The sequence below is a fragment of the Aspergillus saccharolyticus genome (genome assembly GCF_003184585.1).
Source record: "Aspergillus saccharolyticus JOP 1030-1 unplaced genomic scaffold BP01scaffold_51, whole genome shotgun sequence".
Taxonomy (NCBI): domain Eukaryota; kingdom Fungi; phylum Ascomycota; class Eurotiomycetes; order Eurotiales; family Aspergillaceae; genus Aspergillus; species Aspergillus saccharolyticus.
In genome coordinates this window covers 1-24912 of record NW_020290661.1, presented here as the reverse complement: position 1 = coordinate 24912, position 24912 = coordinate 1, and the positions used below count along the sequence as shown (strand labels likewise).

General features: G+C 47.8%; 9 protein-coding genes across 9 annotated transcripts; 5 read left to right on the top strand and 4 right to left on the bottom strand.

The window, feature by feature from the left end:
* The first annotated feature begins 38 nt into the window (after nt 1–38).
* BP01DRAFT_328359 (YdiU domain protein) lies at nt 39–2523 on the top strand. Its single transcript, XM_025572941.1, has 6 exons — nt 39–578; nt 661–670; nt 732–762; nt 821–971; nt 1024–2129; nt 2204–2523. The coding sequence occupies exons 1-6, from the start codon at nt 119–121 to the stop codon at nt 2402–2404; spliced, it is 1959 nt and encodes a 652-aa protein (XP_025427151.1). The 5' UTR covers nt 39–118; the 3' UTR covers nt 2405–2523.
* A 2336-nt stretch (nt 2524–4859) lies between these two features.
* On the bottom strand, nt 4860–6990 carry BP01DRAFT_328353 (WD domain protein). The gene is made up of 2 exons (XM_025572940.1): nt 6796–6990; nt 4860–6730 (listed from the first exon to the last, which is right to left on the bottom strand). The coding sequence occupies exons 1-2, from the start codon at nt 6942–6944 to the stop codon at nt 5230–5232; spliced, it is 1650 nt and encodes a 549-aa protein (XP_025427150.1). The 5' UTR covers nt 6945–6990; the 3' UTR covers nt 4860–5229.
* Nucleotides 6991–7197: 207 nt separating this feature from the next.
* BP01DRAFT_184743 (SAE2 C-terminal domain-containing protein) lies at nt 7198–9803 on the top strand. The gene has a single exon (XM_025570898.1). It carries the CDS (start codon nt 7362–7364, stop codon nt 9543–9545), a length of 2184 nt encoding a protein of 727 aa, XP_025427149.1. The 5' UTR covers nt 7198–7361; the 3' UTR covers nt 9546–9803.
* A 144-nt stretch (nt 9804–9947) lies between these two features.
* BP01DRAFT_306471 (peroxisomal membrane protein PEX16) lies at nt 9948–11288 on the top strand (the record flags this gene model as incomplete). Its single annotated transcript, XM_025572240.1, has 3 exons — nt 9948–10203; nt 10276–11110; nt 11165–11288. The coding sequence occupies 3 exons, from the start codon at nt 9948–9950 to the stop codon at nt 11286–11288; spliced, it is 1215 nt and encodes a 404-aa protein (XP_025427148.1).
* BP01DRAFT_328348 (ribonuclease H2 catalytic subunit RNH201) lies at nt 11272–12820 on the bottom strand. The gene has a single exon (XM_025572939.1). It carries the CDS (start codon nt 12670–12672, stop codon nt 11608–11610), a length of 1065 nt encoding a protein of 354 aa, XP_025427147.1. The 5' UTR covers nt 12673–12820; the 3' UTR covers nt 11272–11607.
* A 329-nt stretch (nt 12821–13149) lies between these two features.
* BP01DRAFT_306455 (Cupin domain protein) lies at nt 13150–15345 on the top strand (the record flags this gene model as incomplete). Its single annotated transcript, XM_025572238.1, has 5 exons — nt 13150–13214; nt 13327–13487; nt 13557–14753; nt 14819–15070; nt 15128–15345. 5 exons carry the CDS (start codon nt 13150–13152, stop codon nt 15343–15345), a joined length of 1893 nt encoding a protein of 630 aa, XP_025427146.1.
* Nucleotides 15346–15513: 168 nt separating this feature from the next.
* BP01DRAFT_184645 (TBCB family protein) lies at nt 15514–16898 on the bottom strand. Its single transcript, XM_025570897.1, has 3 exons — nt 16549–16898; nt 16066–16285; nt 15514–15982 (listed from the first exon to the last, which is right to left on the bottom strand). Exons 1-3 carry the CDS (start codon nt 16816–16818, stop codon nt 15657–15659), a joined length of 816 nt encoding a protein of 271 aa, XP_025427145.1. The 5' UTR covers nt 16819–16898; the 3' UTR covers nt 15514–15656.
* Nucleotides 16899–17941: 1043 nt separating this feature from the next.
* BP01DRAFT_184613 (tRNA (carboxymethyluridine(34)-5-O)-methyltransferase) lies at nt 17942–19122 on the top strand. The gene is made up of 3 exons (XM_025570896.1): nt 17942–18187; nt 18264–18388; nt 18559–19122. The coding sequence occupies exons 1-3, from the start codon at nt 18074–18076 to the stop codon at nt 19040–19042; spliced, it is 723 nt and encodes a 240-aa protein (XP_025427144.1). The 5' UTR covers nt 17942–18073; the 3' UTR covers nt 19043–19122.
* A 93-nt stretch (nt 19123–19215) lies between these two features.
* Nucleotides 19216–20593, bottom strand: BP01DRAFT_184609 (MYB DNA-binding domain protein). The gene is made up of 2 exons (XM_025570895.1): nt 19878–20593; nt 19216–19795 (listed from the first exon to the last, which is right to left on the bottom strand). Exons 1-2 carry the CDS (start codon nt 20348–20350, stop codon nt 19390–19392), a joined length of 879 nt encoding a protein of 292 aa, XP_025427143.1. The 5' UTR covers nt 20351–20593; the 3' UTR covers nt 19216–19389.
* Nucleotides 20594–24912: the final 4319 nt, after the last annotated feature.

The window sequence follows — 24912 nt, the reverse complement described above, 5'->3', positions numbered from 1 at the left end:
CTACTCCGCAATTTTCACAGATCAATTAGTTAGCTAACTACCTATTGACCTCTCGACTCGGCCGAACCCAAACAAGCTCTCACCGACTCACTTCGATGAGTCTTGCCAACTTCATCTCATGGTGGTCGTCAATGCTCGCTCTGCGAATCTTCAGGTTCAATTAGCATCCTTCTGCAGTCTGTTTCGAAGGTCCTGGACGTTTCCCAGGCGTTTCTTCCATATGGCTTCGTCGCTCCGAAATAATTCCAAAGGGGTTTCCTTACATGATATACCCAAGTCTAGTGTTTTCACATCCAAGCTTCCTGCTGACCCTGCCTTTGAAACACCGGAAAAATCGCATCGAGCTTCCCGTGAGACCCTAGGCCCGCGCCTAGTAAGAGGTGCGCTTTATACATTTGTTAGGCCGGAGCCAGCAGAGGATTATGAGATTCTGGGAGTAAGTCCGAAAGCCTTGGACGATCTTGGGATTGCAAGAGGCGAGGAAAATACACCTCAGTTCCGTGCCTTGGTTTCTGGGAATGATTTTCCATGGGATGAGACTACTGGTGGAATATATCCTTGGGCACAATGCTATGGGGGTGAGTCCTTCAATTCCTCACTTTTCGCACCCCGCTTGTCAGAGCTCAACGTAATGTAGTGCAAATGACTAATCTTGTGCAGGGTGGCAATTGTAGGTTGCAAGTACTAGTTCGTCGAGTAATAGTCATATCTAACCTATTATCAACACATAGTGGTTCATGGGCTGGCCAACTAGGAGACGGGGTGCGTTGCATCCAGCGCAAGAAACCACATAACATTACATAGAATTGACGATCTACAGCGCGCTATAAGCCTTTTTGAAAGCACCAATCCATACACAAATATTCGCTATGAGCTACAATTGAAAGGGGCTGGCCGAACGCCCTACTCGCGCTTTGCTGATGGAAAAGCCGTGCTAAGGTCGAGCATCCGAGAATTCATTGTCTCTGAAGGTGATATTTTTCAAAAACAAATTATCAAGGCGGATACTAAATACTGCTCAAGCTCTTTCGGCCCTCGGTATACCCACAACTCGAGCCCTAGCCATTACTTTATTGCCGCAATCGAAAGTGCTGCGAGAGCGCATTGAACCGGGAGCTATTGTAACTCGATTTGCGGAGTCTTGGCTTCGTATTGGCACTTTTGATCTCTTACGTGCACGCGGAGACCGTGACTTAACGCGGAGGCTTGCAACATATGTCGCTGAAGAAGTATTCAACGGATGGGAAACTCTAGATTGCGCTATATACTCAGATGATGGTCAGTCCCTACCTGCCGCGAGTACTTCTTCCGGGAATAGCTTAAAAGATGAAGTGGAGGAGCATGAAAGACTCCAAGAAAACAGGTTCACAAGACTTTACCGAGAGATTGCACGCCGCAACGCCAAAACTGTTGCTGCATGGCAAGCCTATGGTTTCATGAATGGCGTTCTCAACACGGACAACACCTCGATTTACGGTTTATCAATGGATTTTGGCCCTTTCGCGTTCATGGATAATTTTGATCCCCATTACACACCGAACCACGATGATCACCTACTGAGATATTCTTACAAAAACCAGCCCAGTGTCATCTGGTGGAATTTAGTCAGACTCGGTGAATCTTTAGGAGAACTCATGGGGGCGGGAGACCGAGTAGATCATGAGGATTTCGTGAAAGGAGGACTTACCGAAGACTCCGCACCAGCTATTATTGAACGCGCCGAAAAACTCATTGAACGAACGGGGAAGGAATTCAGAGCTGTGTTCTTGAATGAGTACAAAACATTGATGAGAAGACGATTGGGCCTTCAAACGGAGAAGGAGACTGACTTTCAGAATTTGTTTTCCGAGATGCTTGACATGATGGAGGCATTGGAGCTGGATTTCAACCATTTTTTCCGAAAACTATCGAACATTCCGCTCCAAGACATCGAGACTACGACGCAGAGAATCGAGATGGCTCCAATTTTTTTCCATAATGAGGGGCTTGACAGTGTTGGTCTGACAGAAAGCGCCGCTAAAGAACGCATTGCACACTGGCTCGAGAAATGGAGAACCCGCATTTTGGAAGACTGGGGCATGGACGACGATACGGCCAGACAGATGTTAATGAAATCAAGAAATCCTAGCGTATGTCTTCTTCTACATGTGACCATTAATATGTTTGACGGGTATGTGTGACCTTCCATTGACTTGAACCTTAGTTTTTACCACGCGGATGGATTCTTGACGAAGTTATCGAGCGCGTAGAACGCAAGGGAGATCGAGGTATACTCGGGCGAATCCTGCATATGACGACGAGGCCCTTCGAAGATGAATGGGGTTTCAACAGGGAGGAGGAACAACGGTTTTGCGGGGATGTTCCAAAAATCAAAAGAGCGATGATGTGTAGTTGTAGCTCCTGAACAAGATGTTTCACTCATGAGAAATCTATTTTTTTTGGCACCATGCGGTTCCGATTCCACATATCAAACTGCTGCCTTACACATCCAGTGTCGTCGGAATCTCTTGTGCCACATTGAAGCCAAGGTCTGCGCACTTTTGTGAGTAGCAGACAAATATGCGTAGATAGGAACCAAGTGGTGGCTACAATTAGAGAATTTTGTCTCGAATTACCATCAAAGACTTAAGGTAAAGCAAGAGTAAGTAGTAGACTTCAGCGTAGGAGTTCGTGGACGAGGAAAGCTTCTGTGGAATCGATGTAGATTACCATTTACAATAGTTCCATTTTAGTGGACAAACGTTTTCCGTAGCACACAAGTGATTTCATCTATTTGTCCACCAGCAACACAATGCACCTATCAGTCCTCAAACCAATCTAACTGCCTTCCTGCACGACAGCAGATTGTGCATACAACTCCATGGCGAAATGGATATCGTTCAGATATCACAGACCAGATAGGGTTGATAGAGGTATTCGTAGCCAGGCTCGTATGCCATGTCAGAGATTGGCCAAGGATAAAGCGGGAGAAATGAATTGCAGACCGTCAGTGACAGCGCGATCGAGGTGATATTCCCGTGTCTGGTCCCATGTGAGACATCGTGAGAGAAGACAAACAGTCCAGAGTGCGATCAAACTAGTTGGGGCAGGCAGCCTGGACGTGTCCAGGTTGCTTGCAGTTGTAACACACCCGTTCACCTTTGGCTTCAGTGGGGCAGTCTCGGGAAACATGACCGACTTCTCCGCCTAAGGGGATTTCGTTAGTATATGAGCTGATAAGTTCTGCGCGCATGATTAAAACTCACAGTTGTAGCACTTCTGGCCATTGGTGCAGTCGCGAGCCATGTGGCCGAAGCCGCCGCAAGAATAGCAAGTCTGCTGACGGCCACCAAAGCCACTACCATAGCTACCACCCTGGGGACAGTTTCTCGCGATATGGCCGACCCGGCCACACTTGTAGCACTCCTGGCTACCTCCAGCAGCACCGTAGCTCTCGCCCGAACCGGCCTGAGGGCATTCACGAGAGATGTGACCAGTGGCTCCACAACGATAGCATGACTTTTCCTTCGGGGCTACCGTGCACTCACGACCTAGGACATGTCAGACGGGGTCTGCTAGCATTAAAGTTGAAAGCATTCAGTGACCAACTTACTAACGTGTCCCTGACCTGTAAACGAATAATTGGGTCAGACCAGATTTAAAGCACTTGAGACCCATCTTGACTATGGCCGAAGCCAGTAGCCAAGATGATGGATAAGGGAGAATTAAATGTGAAGAGCTGAGAAGGCACTGACCACCACAGTTGTAGCTTTCCAGGGAAATAGATTAGCAATCTTGTTTCACCTACGGAACTTGATAAATCTCACCAAGTAGGGGTACCCTTCTTGGGGCAATCGCGGGCCTAACTATGGTCAGACTCTTGTCAAAGGAAGGCCATGAGAACAGGCCAACAGGAACGAGCTATGATGAAAAATTCTCAGTGGTAATGGGCAATGTTTACCTGATGCGAGGCATCGCCGCCTAAATTGCAGAGAAAAAACCATTAGTGTCTATAAAAAACAGAGGGTAATTGTCAAGCGACTGATTTGAACTCTTGACAAAGACATGTGTGCGGTCCGAGACATGGTCCGTTACTGCGTGCAGACGCAACTCGGGACTTAGGAAACAAAATACTCTTGAACACGAGCTTCAAAACTTCCGACTTGAGAGGCCAAGAAGATTGCAGCCAGGAGTCGCGCCCGCTAATCATGTTTGCTTGGTTTTGAGGATTGTTTGAACTCACAGTTGAAGCATCCACGACCTCCAGCTTGGAAACTCATTTTGTCTTGTGGTGGGGAGTAACTGATTTGGAAGAAGTTGAGAGGATGAAGGGGGTTACGGTAAATTTGGATTTTTTTTTGTGAGGATGGATGGAGGTTGAGGGGAAAGTCTGGGCGATCAGAAATTTAGTGGTAATAATGAGCAGGAAGGAGAGGAGTCAGACTAATTAATGCAGACCATAAAACGGAGATATGCTAACTGAGTGCGGGGGAACTTGCAGGGCTTTACCACTGGGAACCGCCGCGGTGCCGCACACAACATCGAGGAACGAAGACATTAGACAAATAACCTTATCTTGTGCTTCGCTTGAGTTTCCCCCGCCAATATCATTATTATCTGGTATTAGCTAGACTGTTACGGCCATTGACGGCATATGCTAGTAATATCTCCGTGGTCCTAGTAGAGATGTAATACTGAATGCCAGAATGGTGGGATTCAAAATTAGTCTGTCAAGAATGGGCAGAGCGTCACTCATCAAGATATTCCCCGACTTCTATCTTTCCGCTCCACCGCAATCTCGTTCTCCCAGAATCTTGTCTTTGGATAGTTCACTTCATCAGCTCGGGCTCCTTAGGCAAGCCCATTTTGTTGACTCCGTGATCGAATAGCAGTATTGAGAGGGACTCACCATCCTCACTAGAGGAGAGTGTGTTAGGTATTCTTAGCCATGAGGCTGTCAATCGTAGCCTCGCTCTTCCAAACAATTACTGGAAAAATTGATAAAGATGATGAGTGAGCTGGAACCGGGTTGTTGTGGTAGTCTTCTATAAATACTCCTGGCATAGCTCTCCCTCCCAAGGTCCTCTGCTAACCAACCCTTTTACCATTCTAGCATGTGAGTGAGCACTGAATCCATCACCTACAAGTGAAACCTGCGGTAAGCATGTGCATTGGAGCAAGAGTTTCCGTAACAGAGGCAATGACCAGCCCACTGTGAGCGGGACCAGTTATATTAAGAGATCTTGTTATTCATGTGAAATCATAACATTCCAGCATCTGTCCGTCGTGCTCCTTGCCACGCAGTAGAAGGACACACTGAGCGTCAAATCCGATACAACCACTTATATCGGGCACGTGGCGCTGGACCTCAATCGATTTTGACAAACCATTGCTCTCTGGAAAATTCGGCCTGGGCTTATCATTGTCACTTTGCCTATTTCCAGGACTAACTCGAATACTCATTCCATGTCTTCGCACTCGTTGTTTCCCGAAGGCTGAGACTAGGTCTTCGAGGTCCCACACCCTTACCTCATCTCCCCTGGAGCTTACCGATATCGCCTTACCACGGTCACTCACTTGCACGGCTGATACTGAGGAAGTATGGCCCCATAGTCGCTGTGCACCTTTAATGTACAGCCCCGCGGACGAGGACACAACAAGATACACAGTCAAGGTATTGTCCGTGTGGGACGTAATCAAATAAGGATGTGAATAAGACACAGAGGTCGGGGCTTCCCGATGGTATATGGAGGGCTCAGCTGGCCTTGTGCATGATCCGGTTTTGCTATTGGTCTCACGCCATGCATTGCCCTTGCTTGGGTAGCCATGACCCAGTGGCGGTGATAATCCATACTGCGAATCCACGGTTGTTGTGAGCCGCGAGTCTTTCTGCCGCGAGTCGGTTGAGCTGAAATGTAATTCTTGAATTCCCAGAGACCAACCGCAGCCAACATGGTAGAAGCTGTACACAATGGAGGATATAATATCCGAGCCTGCGGAACGAACCGATATCGACATTGGTTTGAAGGTGCTGTCTGCCTCCAGACATGAAAGCAGGACTGGTTTTCCGGGCAGTAAATGGCCGCGAGCATCGCAACCTTTAATGATGTTGAAAAGTGACAGGAGTTTCTGGTCCGATGTCAGAAGGATGTAGGGGTAACAGGAGGCCATCGCAGTGATGCCGGCACTCGTAGATCCAGCGCAAGAGGTGCGGAATTCCAGCGGCGATGAAACCATGTCGAAGTCGTATGACACGAAATAGCCGTCTTCGAATCCGACGGCAACTTCAATCCGGTTCGGAAGAGGACCCTTCATTGCGGTCAGCGTTGTCGGCAAGGCTGAATGCAATCGGTTTTCTGGCAAAGAAATCTCTGACAGGTAGCATGCGGAATTCATAATAGACCGAGCTCGCAGGCGGCAGTCCCAATCGAAAGTAAAAATGATGCCAGCACAAAATGCAACCAACGCTGGTCGAGCCGAAGGCTGAGACAACTCGACTGTGGTGACACGGCATATCCCTCTAGACCAGTTGTGCCTGAGACGGTATTGGTCCTTCCAATTTAAAGTCCTGCCATCGTTTGCCAAGTGGCCATTATCCAGCCATGTCGACACTTTGGGAGAGTAATGAACCTCCGGCCGGGACAGCATGGTGCGCCTCATGTTGGCTAATCGGGGTCGAATCCAACGGTTATAGTAATGTCGCTTCCATATTTCCGAGTCTTCTGCAAGCGCCTTGAATCGACATGACAACCTACATAATGGAAGCTTTTCAGTTCAGATTCTGAAAGAAATAGTTCGAACCAGAAGAGCACGTACTGTTGACAGACTATCAAGGAATTTATGGGAAGAAAGGACAGTATATGGAGTAGTAATTCATCTGAAAGACAAGAGATTATGCTAATGAAGTGTCCGCGTTTCAACGGAGGAAATGTCGCTGATAAATCTTCATGCCGTCGTTTAGGCATTTACTCAGTAGATAAGCGTATCTGGGATTGAGGATGGAGGAGTCAATACAGGGACTGTGAGCTTATTTGTCTCTATTTTAGACCTGCCAGAGCGCTTTGTATTGTACGCCGCTCAGAAGCATTAACGTGATTAATTTAACCTTATTAAGTTAGTCAGTTAACGTTCGTTACATCAGAAGAACGCTTACCTAATGTCTGCTTCCCGTATGTCGCCCCCGTGAAACATTCCTACTGTGTAATGTGCACGCATGGTCAGCATCTGCTTTTATTTCTCCTTCACCTCCATACTTGTACCTCAATGCACTGATCAATCAACTAGATACGCTTGACAGTGAAACTGTTGTTCGCTATCTCTTAACTTTTTGAAAATACCACTCATATGCTCACCACATCCGCAAGTCGATACTGCCTTTGGTGATGGAAGCCATCAAAACGCTTCGGTCTTCTCTTGCGCGGGCACTGGAGAGCAGCTTCGATGAGGCCTTAAAAAATGCGACTGCTGAGATATCCTGTTCGGACATTAGCGTGAAGTCAGCCGAAGAAAAGGCTATCAATGCAGCGAAAGAACGAACTGAGGCTATGAAAGAGCTGAAAACGCTGAAAGATGCGGTCGCTCTCTTACATGAAGAGTTACGCCTTACCGGTTCCGAATCTGTAGACGGTAAAGCTTTTGCGAGGAACCTTCAGGATTTCGAGGCAACATATGCGCCAAATCAGGTTCTAGATAATCTGAATCATACCTCTAATGCTGAGTCATCTGACCTCAAAACTGTTGGCGAAGCGTATACTGCACTATATAAGGAGGCACAGGAACTCGTAAAGGCTTCATGCGAGCTCAGAAAACAACTCAAACGATATAAAGGAAAGTGGAATATCTGGCAAAAGTGCCTCGAGCAAGATAGATTCACTTTAGTACTTGACGAAACAGCAGTTGAATTCAAATGCACAAGGAAGGTCTTCATCGGCAGTCAGAGACCGCTGAGCAGAAAGCCATCCAGTTCTGTTCCTATCTCAGGCTCGAGCGATTTTTGTGTCGCGGATCAAGCCACGAACTACAGAGATAAGGCCCACAGAACACACCATCCCGATGTTGCTGATTCAGAGAATGGCACCCGGAGCGCGTGCGACGGCTCGCTTAGACTGTCATCAGCGCAAAACACACCAATACCTCCGGATTGCTCCGGAAATGAGGAAATCATTCAAACGACCCAGGTCATGACTTCGACGACGAGATTGTCAGAATCCGAGTTCATTACAAGGCAAGGCGCCCAAGATACTCTCCTAGCTTGGCATCCAAACCTGATTGTAGGTGCAAAGGAAGGGTTATCAAGTTTCACTGTGACCGAAACCAGAGGTATGTATCCAAGCCAGACGTTCAAAGCATTGTCACCTGGTGGAATCATCGGTACCCAGGATCTGGACGAAGTGGGCAGTGCTGTTGCAACCCCCAGGAAGCGGAGGAAGGTCCGAGATGGCGAAGGGCAAGGCGTTCTCTCTACAACCGCAACCAAAAATGACTTAGTTCAAGACGCACGTTCACCACTGCCACTATTCTCGGCCTCGCCGAAAAGATCAACTGTGCTGCAGCCTGTTGATGATACCCTCAGAGTCGAGTTATCTGCGCGACCGCCGCACAACTTTCAAGAAGTAGCTTCAGCACGGCTTCCAAGTGGCTACATTTCTTCAATTTTGGAAGATGGTGATGAAAGGATTTCTAGTCCACCTCCAAGAAAGTTGCATGGAACAAACGGCCAAGGAGCCTCAGGCTTTCCTTTAAGCGAGGAAACCGGAGCTATTGGTCAAAGACTGCATAGTCTGCTCGAAGCACGATCATCTGCCAGATTGAAGTTGCAAGGGCATGTGGACGTTTCTGATCGCGTTACGAAACGACGATCCCTCATCGAGACGGAGGAAACATCCACACCGTGTGGCGATCACGAGCGCTCTTCTCAAGAAGCAGAAAAGTTCCAGAAATGTTTTACTAACGAGACTCGGGCTACCAATAATCTCAATACTATCATTTCGCCTTTGAAAGACGTTACAACGAATCCCGCTAGAAGTTCTCTAAGAGCAATGCCACTACAACATCTTAAGCTCGGAGATTTTAAAATCAACACCGATTCCAATCAAGGCCATGATTTCGCCTTTCACAGCGTCGTTCGAAAAAAGGATGAGGTGAAGTGTGTCAAGGGTTGCACGCGCTACAACTGCTGTGGAAAGGATTTTCTTGATCTGGCACGACTAAACGGCCTCCCGGCAGATGCAGCAGGGTCAAGTGAGGAACGTGAGTTTAATGATCAGAATGTCATTGCGGAATATCTTGGTGACGAAGAGCATGAGCTTGAGAGCTTGAGACTGGAAGACCGGAATTATCTCCTACAAGAAGCAAAGGCGTGGGTGCTAGCCAATCAATTTGGCAAACACAGGCAACGGCATCAACGTGCCGGGTCACCGCCTGGATTCTGGCGTACTGATATGCCTAGCACGCAAGAATTAGCCCGCGACCATGAGGAGGCTGAAAAGTGTGAGAGAGGCTTGGTGAAACACAGGTACAGAGAAGCAATGCGTCCCGGCGGGCTGTGGAAATTTGCGGATGAATGAGCGTATACAATAGATGCATGATAGGATTAAGCCTTCATTTATACTCAGTCCGAAAATATCCATAGCATCCGTGGCATGTCTGATGGTTGATTTTGTCATGCTAGAATCAATCAAGCTATGATGCTTCGTGGTCACTTTGCGCGAAGAGCATTATGGGTGTTCTGAGGATATGCCAAGGATTTCCGGCTCAGCTGAACCTCGGCATACAGAGCGATGATTGTATGATTTCTTGGCAGACGCGGCACACGTGTCTTAGGGTAACACTTCCTGGGGATGCTCAGTCCGGGGGGAAAGGGGCGCGGGGATTTTACCTGTCTCTTCCTCGCAACGAACTGCTTTTATCCGCCACTCGTTTGAATTCTAGCAACGTCTTGTGTATAAATCGTTACCTTCTTCGAGGGGATGAATGCTACACGGAATCTCGAGAGCGCCGTCTCTGCTGCCTTGCTACGGCCATCTAGTTGGTTGCCGTTGTACGAAGAATTCGTAACCAAGAACGCTAGCTCCGTAAGCCAGGTAGAGTCAGCGCTGAGATCCCTGACATATATCATCCCAGGTTGGAATTGCCGGTCTATTTGTGAAAGCTCTGCGACGGCGGAGAAAGCTGATAGTTTCTTCTTAGGGCGATATCGAGACTCGGAAATAAGTTCGGAGTGTGGTATGTCGCTTCACTACCCTTCACGTCTGTCTGCAATTCGTGTATCGCCGCCTAACTATATGAACCGTCCAGTACATTCGGGGGTCCAGCTGCTGTCTCTTTATCACAATGCTCTTGTTGCTCGAGTTATCTCCAGATTACCATCGACTATTCCGCGGTCGATACCAACTCCCCACACGAGATATACTAAATACTGGACGTCTCGCTCTCCGCTCTATCATAAAATCGCCCTCACACTACAGATGGTACAGTATACAGAACTGCTCTGGGAGATGATTGCCCGTCGCCGTGGGGAGAAAGTCCGCTGGCGACTCATCATCTTCATTGAAGCCATTAAAGCAACCTGTCGTCTGATACTTCTTCATCTTACGAAGTCCAGGCCCTTGGTGAACCCTCCGCTTCCCGAGAGGGAAGTTGATCCCAGATCGATAGACGAAATGGACAGCGACTGGAACGGAATGCGCACGCCCGTTAGCGAACGATCGTCTGATCTAAGCTGGACAATGCCTCGAACTGGTCTAACCCTCCCTTCGTTACCAGATGCGAATGATGTTTCAAATTTCTTGATCACGAAAGTGCTCACCGCCGACGACATCAAACCACCCAAGGCTCTATTGCATCGCGTCACTGGACAAGGACAACTAGCCGAAGTTTTATACATACTCCGGCCAGTGTTTTACGCGATAGCCTTACAAAGATATAGCGGAGACAGGCGCAGTTGGAGACCTTGGTTGGCTGGGTTCGGTCTAGAATACTTGTGCCGACAACTTGCCAAATCTGACTTTCGAGAAAGAGTTGCCGGCGGCCTTCGAGGACTGACTGGGCTCGAACGTGAAGAGCTAAGGAAAAGAGGCTGGGCCTTGGGTTGGTGGGCCATGCGTGGGGCATTCTATGAGAACTTGACAAAGTACGTCTCTCAAAACCCTCCATTGTAGTGAGCGAAGTATACTAATGGATAAAGACCTTGCTTACAGGTTTTAACCGGCTCAATGAAGGGCAAGCCCCTACTTGACCTGGTGGGTAGCGTTGTTGACGACTACGAATACTTATGGGATAATTACTATTTCTCGACTGCGACTATGTAGCATGTCTTTTTGCTTCAATCTTGGCATGTTTGCCATCCCCATCTATGACCATGCCTGGTTCGTTCAGGATCCCTCGAAGACCTGCCTGATCACAGACCGCTCACCTTTATTACCTTAATATGATGTGGTCTCCAATCCATTGCTCACGGCTGCAATGAACGTCTCTATTCCCATATTTCTTTGGTGTTATATCAGGGACGAGCACTGACTTCTGGTGTATATATATGTGTGTGTGTGTGTGTGTGTGCGTATCGAGATGGGGGGTATCAAGCTTGTCATTATCATAACTGGCGACTAATCGGTGGTATCACACACCATGTCATAGAAGGATATCTGTTGACCTCGAGCCGTACCATTCTCGTAATTCATAATATGATTTGGTACCGGCCCCAGCATTTGTCAAAAGAAAGTCCTTGAGCTGTGACATGTCTCCCCCTCCCGGCCAGTCAACTTTTGAACCTCCTTTCGATTCCAACATCTCCTTCACAGTTCCCCAGCTGAACCGACATTCGTTTCCCCATCCGAAAATAGGATCCATGTTGGTTCGAAGCCAGGTGACACATTTGGAATCCGAAGGGTAGCCGCTACCCCAAGTATGCATGGTAACCTCCTGAGAGGAATTCTGGGTATTCCATCTTCTAGCAACCTCTTCGTGGCATAGCTCAAGCGAGATATCCCTTGTCACCTTGGCTACAACACTTGCAGCGCTGACACAGGGATACAACGAATCAGCCTTTTTAGCCACTGTTATCTTCAAGGATGGGAAGATTTTCTCTAGCCTCTGTTGGTACGTCGCAGGATTTCCAACCGTGTCAATATAGACTTCCCGCACATTCAGGCTTCTTTCCTCCACGATGCCTCGAATGAGCTCGACTGTAGCATCCATTGCTTGAGCATTGAGATTGTAAGACCCAGCGCCAGGTCGCATCATGCCTGATGAGATATCGCGTGCTGAAAGTAGCTTCGCTGCCCATCCGCAATGCTCAAAAAGTGGATTTCTGGGAGTGCACAACAGTCGCATTAAATTCATGCGTACTCCTGGAGTAAGCACTTTGCTATCATTGAAGCTGTATTCTTTCGAGAGAAGGGAATGGTGAAGCCGGCGCGGCAGGTAGAAGGCACTGTAAACCATTGGGCCTAAGACAGGACCGCGTCCAGCCTCGTCGACTCCAAGGACGAGATAGTCGTCTTGGAACGATTCGGTCTCTCCCGCAGTCGAGCTGGCTGTAGCGAGTAAGGGCGGGCATGATGAGAAGTAGGAGTAGGATTCACCGGATAGCAGTTTGCTGTAGTCTATGCTGGGCGGTACGAAAAGGCTCGTGGGAGCCGAAGTCGACAAACTCCCTTGAAATAGGTCGCAGCCATTTTGATTGTCTGCCTCCATCTTCTGAATGCCGAGATTTCCGGCCGATGTATATATAAACCGCGAGGGAAGAAGTAAGCATACACAGTACGCACTGGCTAACGGACAGTGCAGCGTATGCGAATGCAAGAATAGAGAAATGCGGGGAAAACAGAATTGTTGTGATATACTATTCCGGAGGTCTTAGTGTTCAGCGACTGGCAAGCTGGGACGCGTCCCGAACAATTCAGGACTAGCGCGTGTCACACGTCCGCCGCCGCCTCCATGAATTCCGAATTCCCGACCGTAGCAATCAGTACTGTTTCGGCTTGCACGACTATCGTGCTCAAGGGTGCAAGTTATTTTCGACAATTGTCCCCTCCTTCGGTACTCAAGCTCTCCCGCGCTACGTGACTTGCTACTAGCACGACGTTCGCATCTTGAAGCAACCGACGCGGATTCTCTTCACCCTGCTAGAGTCGTATCCTAGCCACATACAGCTCCCGAAGCTCCGCAGTGATGGCTCCCCGGGGGCCCGCGAAGGCCCGCGATTATGATTACGCCAATGTTGGAAAAGCCGGAAGGTGAATATGCATCCTGACGACGCGATTGCTCTCAATTCTTCTAATTGGGCTTCGACTCCTTATTTCTTGACATGTCGGTTGCTCGAATAGCTAATGCGGGCGAGCGGTACAGGCGCACGGGTATAACCTTGAAGGAAGGAAGACGCGATGAATTTGGCATGGAGGAAGTTGATGGCATATTCTCTTCTCCTGAAAACTCCCCCGTAAGAGAGCACGGATTGGACGTCCCGAATGAAGCGTCGAGCGGCTCAGATGGCATGTCCATGGATGAGGGTTGGTGATGACCTACAATCTTCCTACCTGCATTGCAACATACTGACGATGAGCACTATATCTATGTAGGAACTGGCCCTGGTCCTGCAGACTATTTAAACAGCAGACGTGGTTCTTATATTCCTCCCCCAATCGCACGATCACCTATGAAAACCGGACTCACTGGCTCCCCGCGACGAACTCCCGGTCTGCGGTCTTCTCAAAGTCCGCAGCGCAACCACCCCTCCTCAAGTCCTTCCGATGGGAAAGGGCTGGGAGTTTCCAGAAGCGAGTCCTGGCGCGATGTATCTCCTCTGACTAATCGTCCCGTGAATGCGACACCGTCTATGAGCCACCTGCACAGCGCGCGCGTTAGCAAGAAGACTGAAATTGCTGCCCCGCAATTCGTAAATCAAGACTACTCTGACAGTGCGGCCAGCATTCACCTCAGTGGGAACGAAAATAGGGATGCTATTGCACAAGAACATGACGCGGTGGATAGTATCCATGCCGATGATAACGTCCTAATGCAAGACCATACAGATGTTTTAAGTTTGGATGAAGCACATCCCGAACCCCCTTTCATTGTGGCTCCTAAAACACGTGCGAAAGGCCGGCCCAAGGCATCATTGACGACAAATGTGGATGGCGCAAGACAGAAAATGCTAATCCCGGACACAAATGACCTGTCTGATACAGCACTACCAGATGTCACACAAAAGCGCAAACGCCCTGGCAGACCTCCGAAGCCTCAGCACGACACTATTAATGACAAAACCGGACAGAGACCGACCAAGAAACCTAGGGTGAAAGCTCAGACTGATCGGCGGTCAGACTCATCTGGTGACGCACAGTTGGATAGAGTGGTGGAAAACTATATCAACCGCACAGGGCCATTGAAAGGTCGAAGCTTGTATGTTTTAAAGCGTGAAGCGCCTTCGGATGGCACTGCCACGCACACCAGATCGGGCCGTGTCTCGGTAAGACCTCTCGCTTATTGGAGAAATGAACGGTGTGTTTATGGCGACGGAGAGGCTGTAGAAGGCCAAAGATTTCCACTGTCGACCATTAAGGAGATCATCCGCACAGAAGAACTTGAGCCAGAGAAGCCACAGTCGAGCAAACGCCGTTCCTCGAAAAGGTCTCAAGCAAAACCAAGTAGAGATGACGACTCTGATGAGGATGCGGCCTTCCTGGATCCATGGGAGAAGAAAGGCGGAATTTTGCATGGCTATGTCAGGATGTGGGATTCAGAGTCTCAGACAGCAGGAGAGTCGGATATCGTTGGTGGGTTTAGTGCTCACTACACTTTCCCTAACCATGTTACATTCACGGTGGACTGACTGCTCAAGTAGATCTCGCATATGCTCCTTCTGGAATGGAGACGAAAAGTGTCAAGGACTCGTCATGGCGATTTGCTAAACTCATCAGCTCCCCCTTCATGGGTTCTGGCATTGTTGAATTGCCGCCTGGAGGAGTAAAGAAGCCCAAAAACTCTAAGAGGATGCACATGGTCTTCTACATCTGCAATGGACGCGTGCAGGTAGATGTGTCAGGGGTCCGTTTCAGTGCAGGCAAAGGCTGTGTATTCCAAGTCCCCAGAGGTTGGTAGCATTTCAATTATTTTGTGTTCAGTTTCATCCACCTGACACACCGCCTAGGCAACTATTACAGCTTCGCGAATACGCATAACAAGGATGCACGGTTATTTTTCACACAAGGCTGTTTGCCTGAGAATGATGACTCTGCTCCAGGCTCTGCGACAAAGGCAGGTATCATGGAAGCTGACTCTAGCACGCCGACAGGGCGCCCCACCACTATTGGGAAAGGTAGACCCAGGGGCAAACAGAAAAGTGGGCCCGGACGTAAAGCGACATGAGATCTGGCGCGCTATGCGTACTTAACTTCCAACTCTTAGGGTTTCTTCGTGAATTTCCTCGACTATCTGCACAATTTCCTGCTGGCTTTCTCTTCAAAACGCTGGCTTCTGAATTAGCGAATATGTCACGTTATTGCTGGGATGATAAGGATATATGTTCGTCACTTTTCTCTGCTATTCCGTCGGCGCGGGAGCGTGTCTGACTGGGAGATCTGTCAAGCCGATCACAAGCTTTATTGGAGTGTTGTGGTTAGGACTGGTTAGTGCCAAGATTCTAGTGAAATATAGTGGTCATGCCAGAAGACCATTGATTATATTTCCTCCATTTCAGCGTCCAAATCATCCAAGCCCAAGGGCGGCCAGTCTCCTACTTCCACTTTCTCAGGTTTAACGAAGACACCCGTCTTGGCCGGGCAAATAAAGTAGCTCTTTCCTCCCACACTGCCGTCGTTCTTACCCAGTGGCTCGTCAAGTTCAATTCCTACCCAGACTGGAAAAGTAGAGTCATTTTCTAATAAATCAGACTCTATCCCAGGGAAGGGTATCGTCGGTACTGGTCCAACGAAGCGAATTGTGCCGCGTCGAACATGTGGCGGAGATGACGGAAGGACAATGGCTCGCTTGTTAACAGCAATACCTAGCGGAAAAGGCTTCGATCAGTGGTCTATTTCTAGGTCGAGAAGAAGGCGCAGAATCTTGAATTGTTCCCATGGCTCTCACCTTTGCGTTCGACTTCATTTATGTCTCTCAGCACTTGACTGCGCATAGCTTCTCCAGGAGACACAGCATTGGGGTCGAAGCGACCAAGCTTCTGGATTTTTTTCCACGCCAGAACGGAATTGGGGAGCGCCTCGTACGTGGAAGGTGGCAGAACATACTTCTCGACGGACGACAGGTCGGTGAAGTTGGGCCGCGTAGCTTGAGGACGAGTATCATGAACCTGTGTAGAAGAGCTAAAGCATCAATAGAAAATACGAGGATGAGTGACAATTGAACACACAGCAGACTCATATTGGTCTTGTGATGTTCCAGCTACTGATTTCTTGAGAAACGCAAACGACCGGAAATGTGAGGAGAAAAGGTGGGGTTTGAAAGGAAAGCGGGAGTTTGTGGTGACAATGGCTGGTCATTGGCGCCTTCGAAAGAGCACATAACTATCTACAAAGTAATCCTGCAAACTGGAATGGAAGAGGTGCAGCATACCTCTAATTCAGAGCCTCTCATCAAACCCCAGTCACCGATAATGCTATCGTCACCTTCAACCCACTGTTCCTGATGCCCGGGAGACTTGAGACGAAGACGCTGGCAGCTGGGAGGAACACCGGTCATGGTCTCAAGCTTCGTCTTCAGCTGCATGACAGTCCATGTTGGAGTGACTCTGCGCTCCGTTAAAAAGCGTGGCTCGGCGCTAGAGCCTGTGGCAGGCGTAGTGATGACGACGGATAAATCCATAGGAGTTGATTGAAAAGCCATGACTTTTGATTTGCACAACTAGGCAAGAAATGCTCGAAAGGCGTGTTCGTTCCACTTTCTTTTTGTGTCAATCGGTGCTGCTGAGGGAAAGACGATTGAGTTAGATCTGACCGCAAGAAAAATGAAACGTTGAGAAGAGCAAAAGTAGATTTCAACTATGATTAGTTATTCTTCTTATCGGAGGTGAGAGAAGGGGGGTGGGCGGGGCGACGGAAGAGAGGAAAGAAGGGGAGATTAGACGGTATTAGACGCTGCTGCTTCCGGGTCAAAAGTTGAAGGTGAGGACTCTCTGCGTATGATAGCAAGCAATTGCACATGTATTGTACTCGGGGGTAGAAGAACCGAAGTACGAGCGTCGCTGGTTGATTAGAGATACTCACATGCTTGTTGAGCATCTCGATATAATCTGCAGATCAAGACCTCAATGGTCAGGCTGTATTCCACCTAGAATAGAAAGTGGTTGGTATAGCCTGCTAAATATGTGAACTTTGTGCTTATTTTCGATGTGTATTGAATTTGAGTAATTGAAACTTACACTACTCCGTACTCCGTAACTACAGTTCCTGGCAATGAGTTTTGCACCCTAATAGCCCCAAACCCTTTTGCAAAAGTCCGTGTGCTCTTCTGAATCTAGTTAATAAGGAATAGTCGAGTATTGATTCTGCCAGCAGAATTTGTCTATCAGCCAATGCATTCCTTTGTATGGTGGACCGATCAAGAAGGCGGTGATCTTGTAGCGAGCTTCCTGAACCGAACAGGCGGAGGGGAAGAGCTGGAAACAGGTCATTTTTTCCCATTGTAAGTTAACTCAATTTCTCCTTTCTTAGTTTGTTGACTTACTTGATGGATTGGTCACTGACTACTTACAACTAGAGTAGATTGTTTAATCTATGGTTTACTTGACTTGTCACTATTTAGGTACCTAATTGTTCTATTCTTAAAGGCGATAACTAAGAGAACTGGGAGGTCAACAACTAACCTACCTACCTGAACCTGAACCTAATCACTGTAAAGTACGAGACGGTTATGACGATACGGCTTAAGGTTTGTACGTACTCCGCACTAGCTTAACATATCTTCTCGGGAAATTTCTTGCTTTGATTTGATTACATATCGGTTGCCTACTTAATTGACACTTCTGCCTGGACGAAATCTTTTCCTTGAAGTATTGCCTTACACTGGCTATTGGATCAAAGACGCGCTCTTCGTTCACTATTACTATAATATATCCAGGTGATATTGAGAAAGAGCCACGATGACGTCTAAAACCATTGTACCCAACCAGCAAGATGAAGACGCCTATGAAGAGAAGAATGTGCATGAGGTATACCAGCAGATCGCACACCACTTTTCATCCACCCGCTACAAAGTATTTCGCTTCTCCTCTCCCTCTACCCTGTTTTAATTAATGCATGTTGGTCACTAACTGTGGCGTGGCGTGGTAGCCTTGGCCTATTGTGAAACAATTCCTCACTGACCTGAGGCCTGGGTCGATTGGCCTAGATGTTGGGTGTGGCAATGGCAAAAACCTCGGCGTAAATAAGGATGTCTTCATTGTAGCTTCAGATCGGTATGCTATATCTATGTATTTTTATATATCTTGTTGGCTCTGCTCTCTGCGCCCCTCTTTCTGCCCTCTGCCATGATCAGACCAGCTATAACTCCTAATAAGGCAACGGGTCAATCGTGATGAGTGTCGCTACTCCGTGCAGGTCCTAAAGCTGATTCATGATTCATCAGGTCTGTTAACCTCGCCCGCATTGCTCAAGCTCACCAACCACATTCGACTGTAGTCGCCGACATCCTCTGCCTCCCGCATCCCGATTCTGTCTTTGATTTTGCCATTTCGATTGCTGTGATTCACCACTTGTCCACCCCAGCACGAAGAGTCAGTGCCATCCGTGAGATATTGCGGACACTGAAGCCTGCCTCCGATACTACGCCAGGCGGAAGAGCTCTCATCTATGTTTGGGCGCTAGAGCAAAAGGATAGCCGTCGTGGATGGGACAAAGGCGACCAACAAGACCGAATGGTCCCCTGGGTTATGAAAGGCATTGCTTCTGCTGACAGCGAGCCCCAGGTGTTTCATCGCTACTATCACCTCTACCAAGCCTCGGAATTAGAACAGGACATCGTTGAAGCAGGTGGTTATGTCCTTGATTCAGGATATGAAAAGGATAATTGGTGGGCGATTGCGACACGCCCAGATTCCAAGTCGATGTAAGATGCGCAGAGAGGTGTAGTAGCTTGCCCGAGGTCCAGCCTCAGAGATGACGCCGTATCACATTATCATGGCCATGCATGCAGTGAAGCCAGCGCGGGTCGATTCTATCGGCGAACTACCCTTATCCCTTCCCCGTCGCACCTCCAGCAAATAAAAAGAAATGCACAAGCGATGCAGTCGTGGTGCTAGGACCATGCGAAGCCCACCTATGCACATATCGATGACAAACATCTATGATAAAACCCCCCTAAAACGACCAATACCTCCAGCCAGCGCTATGCAACTCGTAACGACGCGATGGGTGGAAAACAATAGACAGCATGATCATCACTATTTCCCCGGCCTGCCTAGGGAAGAGTTCGAGGAGGAAGACCGAGATTCGGCCCGAATGGGCCGCCTTGACCACCACTCAAGTCTAACGGGCGGCTTATTCTGTACGCTTCGCGGGGCGGCAGAAAAGGTGGAGGCGGCGCGAATGCAGGTACCCCGGCAGTGAGTTCCTCAACAGACGGAAGCTGCGGGGGATGGTGTATCGAACGTGAAGTCGATCCTTTCCTTGGTCGAGACAAAGACGTACTGGCTCTGCGCGCTCTGGGCGCCGGTGGATCAATCGCAGTGCTTGATAGCGAGAAGGGAACGACACCTGCACGACGAGCCATTTCCTGCTCTCCCAGTTGCCAATGCATAGCTTCCGCTGCGCGCCATGGGATCGCCATTTCCTCTGCGACCTTTGACCACATCTCCGCCTTGAACCTGCATTCAAGTTAGCCACCCTTAATTGAAATCAAGTAACGTTGGTGGAACCCCAAGAGCATTCGAGCCAGTACCAGCGTACCTTTCATATAATCGTGCTAGCTTATTCTTCTTGTCCTCATCCCATTCACTCCTGCGCTCCAGGTAATTTTGATAGTGAAGACGGCAACTGATTGCGCTTCGCCCAGGAAGGCGCTTGCTAATATCCTCCCATTTCATGCCGCTCCCTCGCAGTTCAATGATGAGAGCGTCTTCCTCTGGAGACCATTTTGACTGCTTCTTCGCAGGAGACTCCGCCGTGTGAGCAGGTTGGAGGCGCTTGACAGGGACTGTGGCAGGGGCCTTGTGATGTGGCGGTACAACCGTTGCTGTATGAATAGAAGGTGGCGTAGCCATGGGCATAGGAGAGGCCAATGAAGCCTGTGTCATTGTGTTAGCCGCGTAGGCTGGCGCGCTAGTCACCGATGCGGTCTCTTCTTCATCTTGGGGTTTCAGTAGCAGTGAGATATCCACTTTGGCGGGAGGTAAGATTGCCTGGTTTTGTAACGCAATCATATGCGCGATTCACACCGGAAGATTGCTGCTCTTTGACAAAGAACCTGCGGCTATTATGTTTTAGGAGCAGTTGAAACCGACGAGGAATGGAACAACAGGAGCTGGTTATTGAAAGGCAGTCCACGGGTCGACGGACGCAGTTCGCGAAATCAGCGACTGTAGAAGATCGATCCTGGACGAGGTAGACGCAACCAAGCTAAGAGCGTCTGTGTTTCGTTCTGACAGTCGACGATAGCGATGGTTCACAGAAGCCAGGAATCTTCACGGAAGAGCAAGTGCTCGTGGCACCACTGGTGGTTTCAGGAATATGGGGAAATTGAGCTGGTATATAGAAGCCAGTTCACGAGAAACCCTCAGAAGAGTGATGGCGCAGGGCAACAAGAGCAGGCCAGGAACATGAACTTAGGGGAATAGACTGTGAATTGATATATCGACTGACGTTGAGGAAAATTGCTAGACTGTGCCAACTGGCAGCTAGAAAAGTTAGATGCAGATGGTTGTGGGTAGGTACTGGCTAGGCGCAGGATATACAAGCGACAGGAAAGAAATGGAAACAGAGGTTGAAGATGATAGTCATTGGGTACAATCGTGGAGATCAGAAGTGACAGACAAGAGGAGAGGGAAAAGGGCCAGACACAACAGTGGAAACACCTGGAAATGCATAAGAAAAGAGATCATCGGTATTGACAGCTGATGGAACAAACAGCAAATGAAAAGCTCAACAATACTAGTAGTTAAGGTGGTGGTGGTGGTAGCTAATACTACTAAGGTAGTCGGTAATAGGTAGTACTATGGAGATTAAAAGACAGAGACTAAAAATGAAGAGGCGAGACCAGGGCCCAGTGGTGAGGGGAGGGGAGGGGGGCTGTTTTTTCTTTTTTTTTCCCTTGTTTTTTTTTTTTCGGGAAGCGGTTTATTAAATGAAGCACATTAAGGATCAGGTAGGCATGGATTAACTATTGCTATTGATTAGGTATCATATACAGTACCTAGGTCCCTAGTAGTTTGATTCACTCGTATTTAGTCCAATGATGTTATTTATCATTTCCCTGCAAGCTACTACTCCGTACTCCAGTAACTCTGGGTACATAGAAACCATTCATACGGTTTAGTTAACAGTAACAACAGCCCTGTAACTCACTAGTTGATAATAAAATAGGCAGCTTCAATGACTTCATTACAATTTCACTTGAGTTAATTTTGATCTCAGACCATTCGATCTCAACCCTCTATCAAGCATGTTTCGGGAGGTGGGGGGGGGAGGTTTTCTCATCCATGACTTCTAGAAGGGCATGCCATCCAGAGACCAAAGACGCGTAGTAGTCAATGTACTTGCCGCCACCCGATTATCCCTCGATTATTGCGCAGGGTTGAATAGCAGTTAAACCACCGGGTCAAGAATAGATAATTAAAGTAAAGCACGAAACGAGAAATGGCCAGATGAACAACGGGTCCACTCTTATATGCTATACTGCAACGGAAGGCTTTCGTAGCGGTCAGTCAAACCTGGCCAGAAATGTTCGAGTCTAACCTCGGTCTCGGACCTCAATGACTTGTGAGATGATTGTTTGGTGGAACAGGAAACATTTCAACCACAACCACAACTGTGGCGCATAAGTGCAACATCTCAGGACTGTTCGCTCGTGTGTTTACCCACCATTTTACTTGAGCTGGAAAGGAAGGCAAGGCGGTCAGTTAGCATTTCACAGTAGTTACAGAGTTCCCACCGATCCTTGCTCCCTGAAACTACGATCAACTGGTACTGGCTTACTTCTAGATGAATATCATAATCAGAAGATGACTCAAGAGAAGCAGGATTGTAACTTTGAAGGCAAATGGATATAAGTTATGAACAAACCAAGCCACAAAGGCTTGGTGTTAAATTGTCGGAAATCTTGTTACCAGACCCTAAGGCCAGGTTTCTTACATGAATGCACATATGGTGGTGCGGAACAGAATGAAAGGGTGACTTCCATGAACTCAGATGTGAGTGAAAGATTACCGGTAGAGTCGAGTTTCAAAACAACCAAACTAATGATTGATTGAGAAAATAGCACTGTACAATTAGATACGCGACAAGTTGGAAATGAGAAGGGTGAGAACCTGCAATGAGATAACCAGAATGTTGTCATAATAACAAGAACCACCAGAAATACAGAGTAGGAAGAGGAAGGAGAATAACAATACAAGCAAAGTAACAATAATAAATAATAATAATCGCAATAATCATCATTATGACAATAATAATAATTTTTAGATAACCAGAGGACATGGATTCTCCCTGTGGAGAACGCCATCATCCTAAACCGGGAGGTGGAAATGGTCTAAGGCGCTCCAACCAAAGAGCGAATATGGGCAATAATGGGGGTGAATGCGTAACAACGACGGCGTCAGGTCGACTAGTCTCCTAAAGCCTCGGCCGAAACGAAATCAACATTTTCTGCTGTAGGTAAAATTGCAGGTGCAGGTTCCGATTACCTATTGACTGTAGCTGTCAGTTGAGTTGAGCTAGTTACGGAGTAGTGTGCTGATAAAATAGGGTTTCTGTAACTTCCAACCTAATCAAGCGGAGGTTTGGAAACAGACCCTGTCCCTTCCCAGAGATAGGTCCAAATAATTCTCCGACTCAGGCTTTGAGGCTGTCATCATGGATGTTACTGTGATCCCTTGTTTGTGTGTTTTTTAAAGTTGCCGCCTTGCTCGGTTCCTCCTACTCGATTGACCAAATGTAAATTTCCGAGAACCAACGGTGCCGTGTTTTCTCCAACCAATGACTAGGTCTAATCACCCTGCTAGTGGTACCAGACCGTCGCGATGGATCTGTCAACGGCGAACGAGCCCCAGTACTCAAGCCTTGAATGGCAAGTATCGGCCCAGGTAACGACTGTCAGCAGTGTCTGGAATATGAATAGTAGGAGTACTCCCGTCAGTACGAAGTTACATACAGACAATCAATCAAAAACTTAGCATAATATTCCTCATTTTTATCCCTCACCCAGCCGCGAGCTGGGGCTCCGGGGGGGGCATGCCCTTGGGCCTTGGTAGGTTGTCTTGACTTTAGCAACCGTTCGCCTTGTCCACTTTTCTCCGCACTTTATAAACTCAAGAGATGATATTCTAACTGAGTGACTGTAGTCGGCAGAATGGCAGCCGTCAGCGGCAACATAAAGGAAGATGTAAGCCTGCAAAATGACGCGACAAATCCCTATGATCGAAGTCATTCAGGATTGAAATCTTGTCGAGTCAAGCACACGAGTGGGCCCCCCCTCGTCTACGGACTGGGACAGGCGACTTCTTGGCTTCGGGCGAAGAGTACCCACGATCGTGATAGGGAACAACCCAACTGCAAAGTACGGAGTACACAGTACGGAGACACAGTACAATCTCACTCCGTAGTATCCTGAGTCCATGTGTAGTCCCGGCTAGGTCAGCAAGAACAGATACATCCACTTCCCAACGGTGACAGGGCGGCAACACATCCTTTGCCATGACTGTGGAGCGTTTAAACTTCCGGGTTCCATGAGTGAAGGTTTCAAGTTCTGCTTGTCTGAACTGCTGAAGGCAGTGGCGCGGGTCGAAGAATTGGGCTACAGATCGGTTTCCAAGTATCTTCATGTTACGGTATTCGGTTGGTAATTATAACTTTCTTGCCTTGCTCAGACTCTAAGTTACTTAATTAACCATCTAGCTGTAGCTTTGACTCTGTACATACTGTACTGCATCTATCCACAACACAATAAAGAGTACGGCGGGCGGTGGTATATGTATCAACTATTCAGCAAGTGCAGCCCACCAAAATCGATTTGGAGCATAGCCTTCACATATCAATTGTACTTCAAGTTCATATATTGCCGTAGAGAGTATCACTCATGCCTTTAAAACCCATGTGGAAGGTTAGGCAAATCCTGGTAAGTTCCTAAATTAAAGTATTTATGTCTTGCGCGCACTCTATCTCTTCCACCTAATCTTCTAGCCAGCACACAAACCTTGCACAGTCTAACTGTTTCCCTTTAGGAGCCAACCATCCCGTCTGGTCATCAACCGGAGCAATCCTTCACACACCTAATTACGGATCACTGCCTGCTCCTCTTTGCTGCTTAGTCACTTCAGATCTTAACTAACGTAAACAACGGTTAGGCGAGCCACACGGTCAGGCGAGCCATCCTATTATCCCATATAAAAGATATCTATTTAATTCTCTTATATATCCACCAATACTACTTCTAAGAAAGTCTGACTTTGTAGGTATATTATATATATATAAATACATATTCTCTACTTTTTTCAGATTTTTAGAATTTTTATTCACATAGTTAGATCAGAGAATTCTGTAATACAAATAAATTACAGGTATTGTATTATAAAAAGTTATTGAATATATATATAAGGGTTTTTGGAGAGTATGTACAGAATCTTTATACTATTTAAAACTTATATAAGATAAATCTAATTCTTCTAGACCTTGGTAGTTGACATATATTATGTTCAAAATAGTATCTCATGTATAGTATTACCAGATGGCTCGCCTGACCGTGTGGCTCGCCTAACCGTTGTTTACGTTA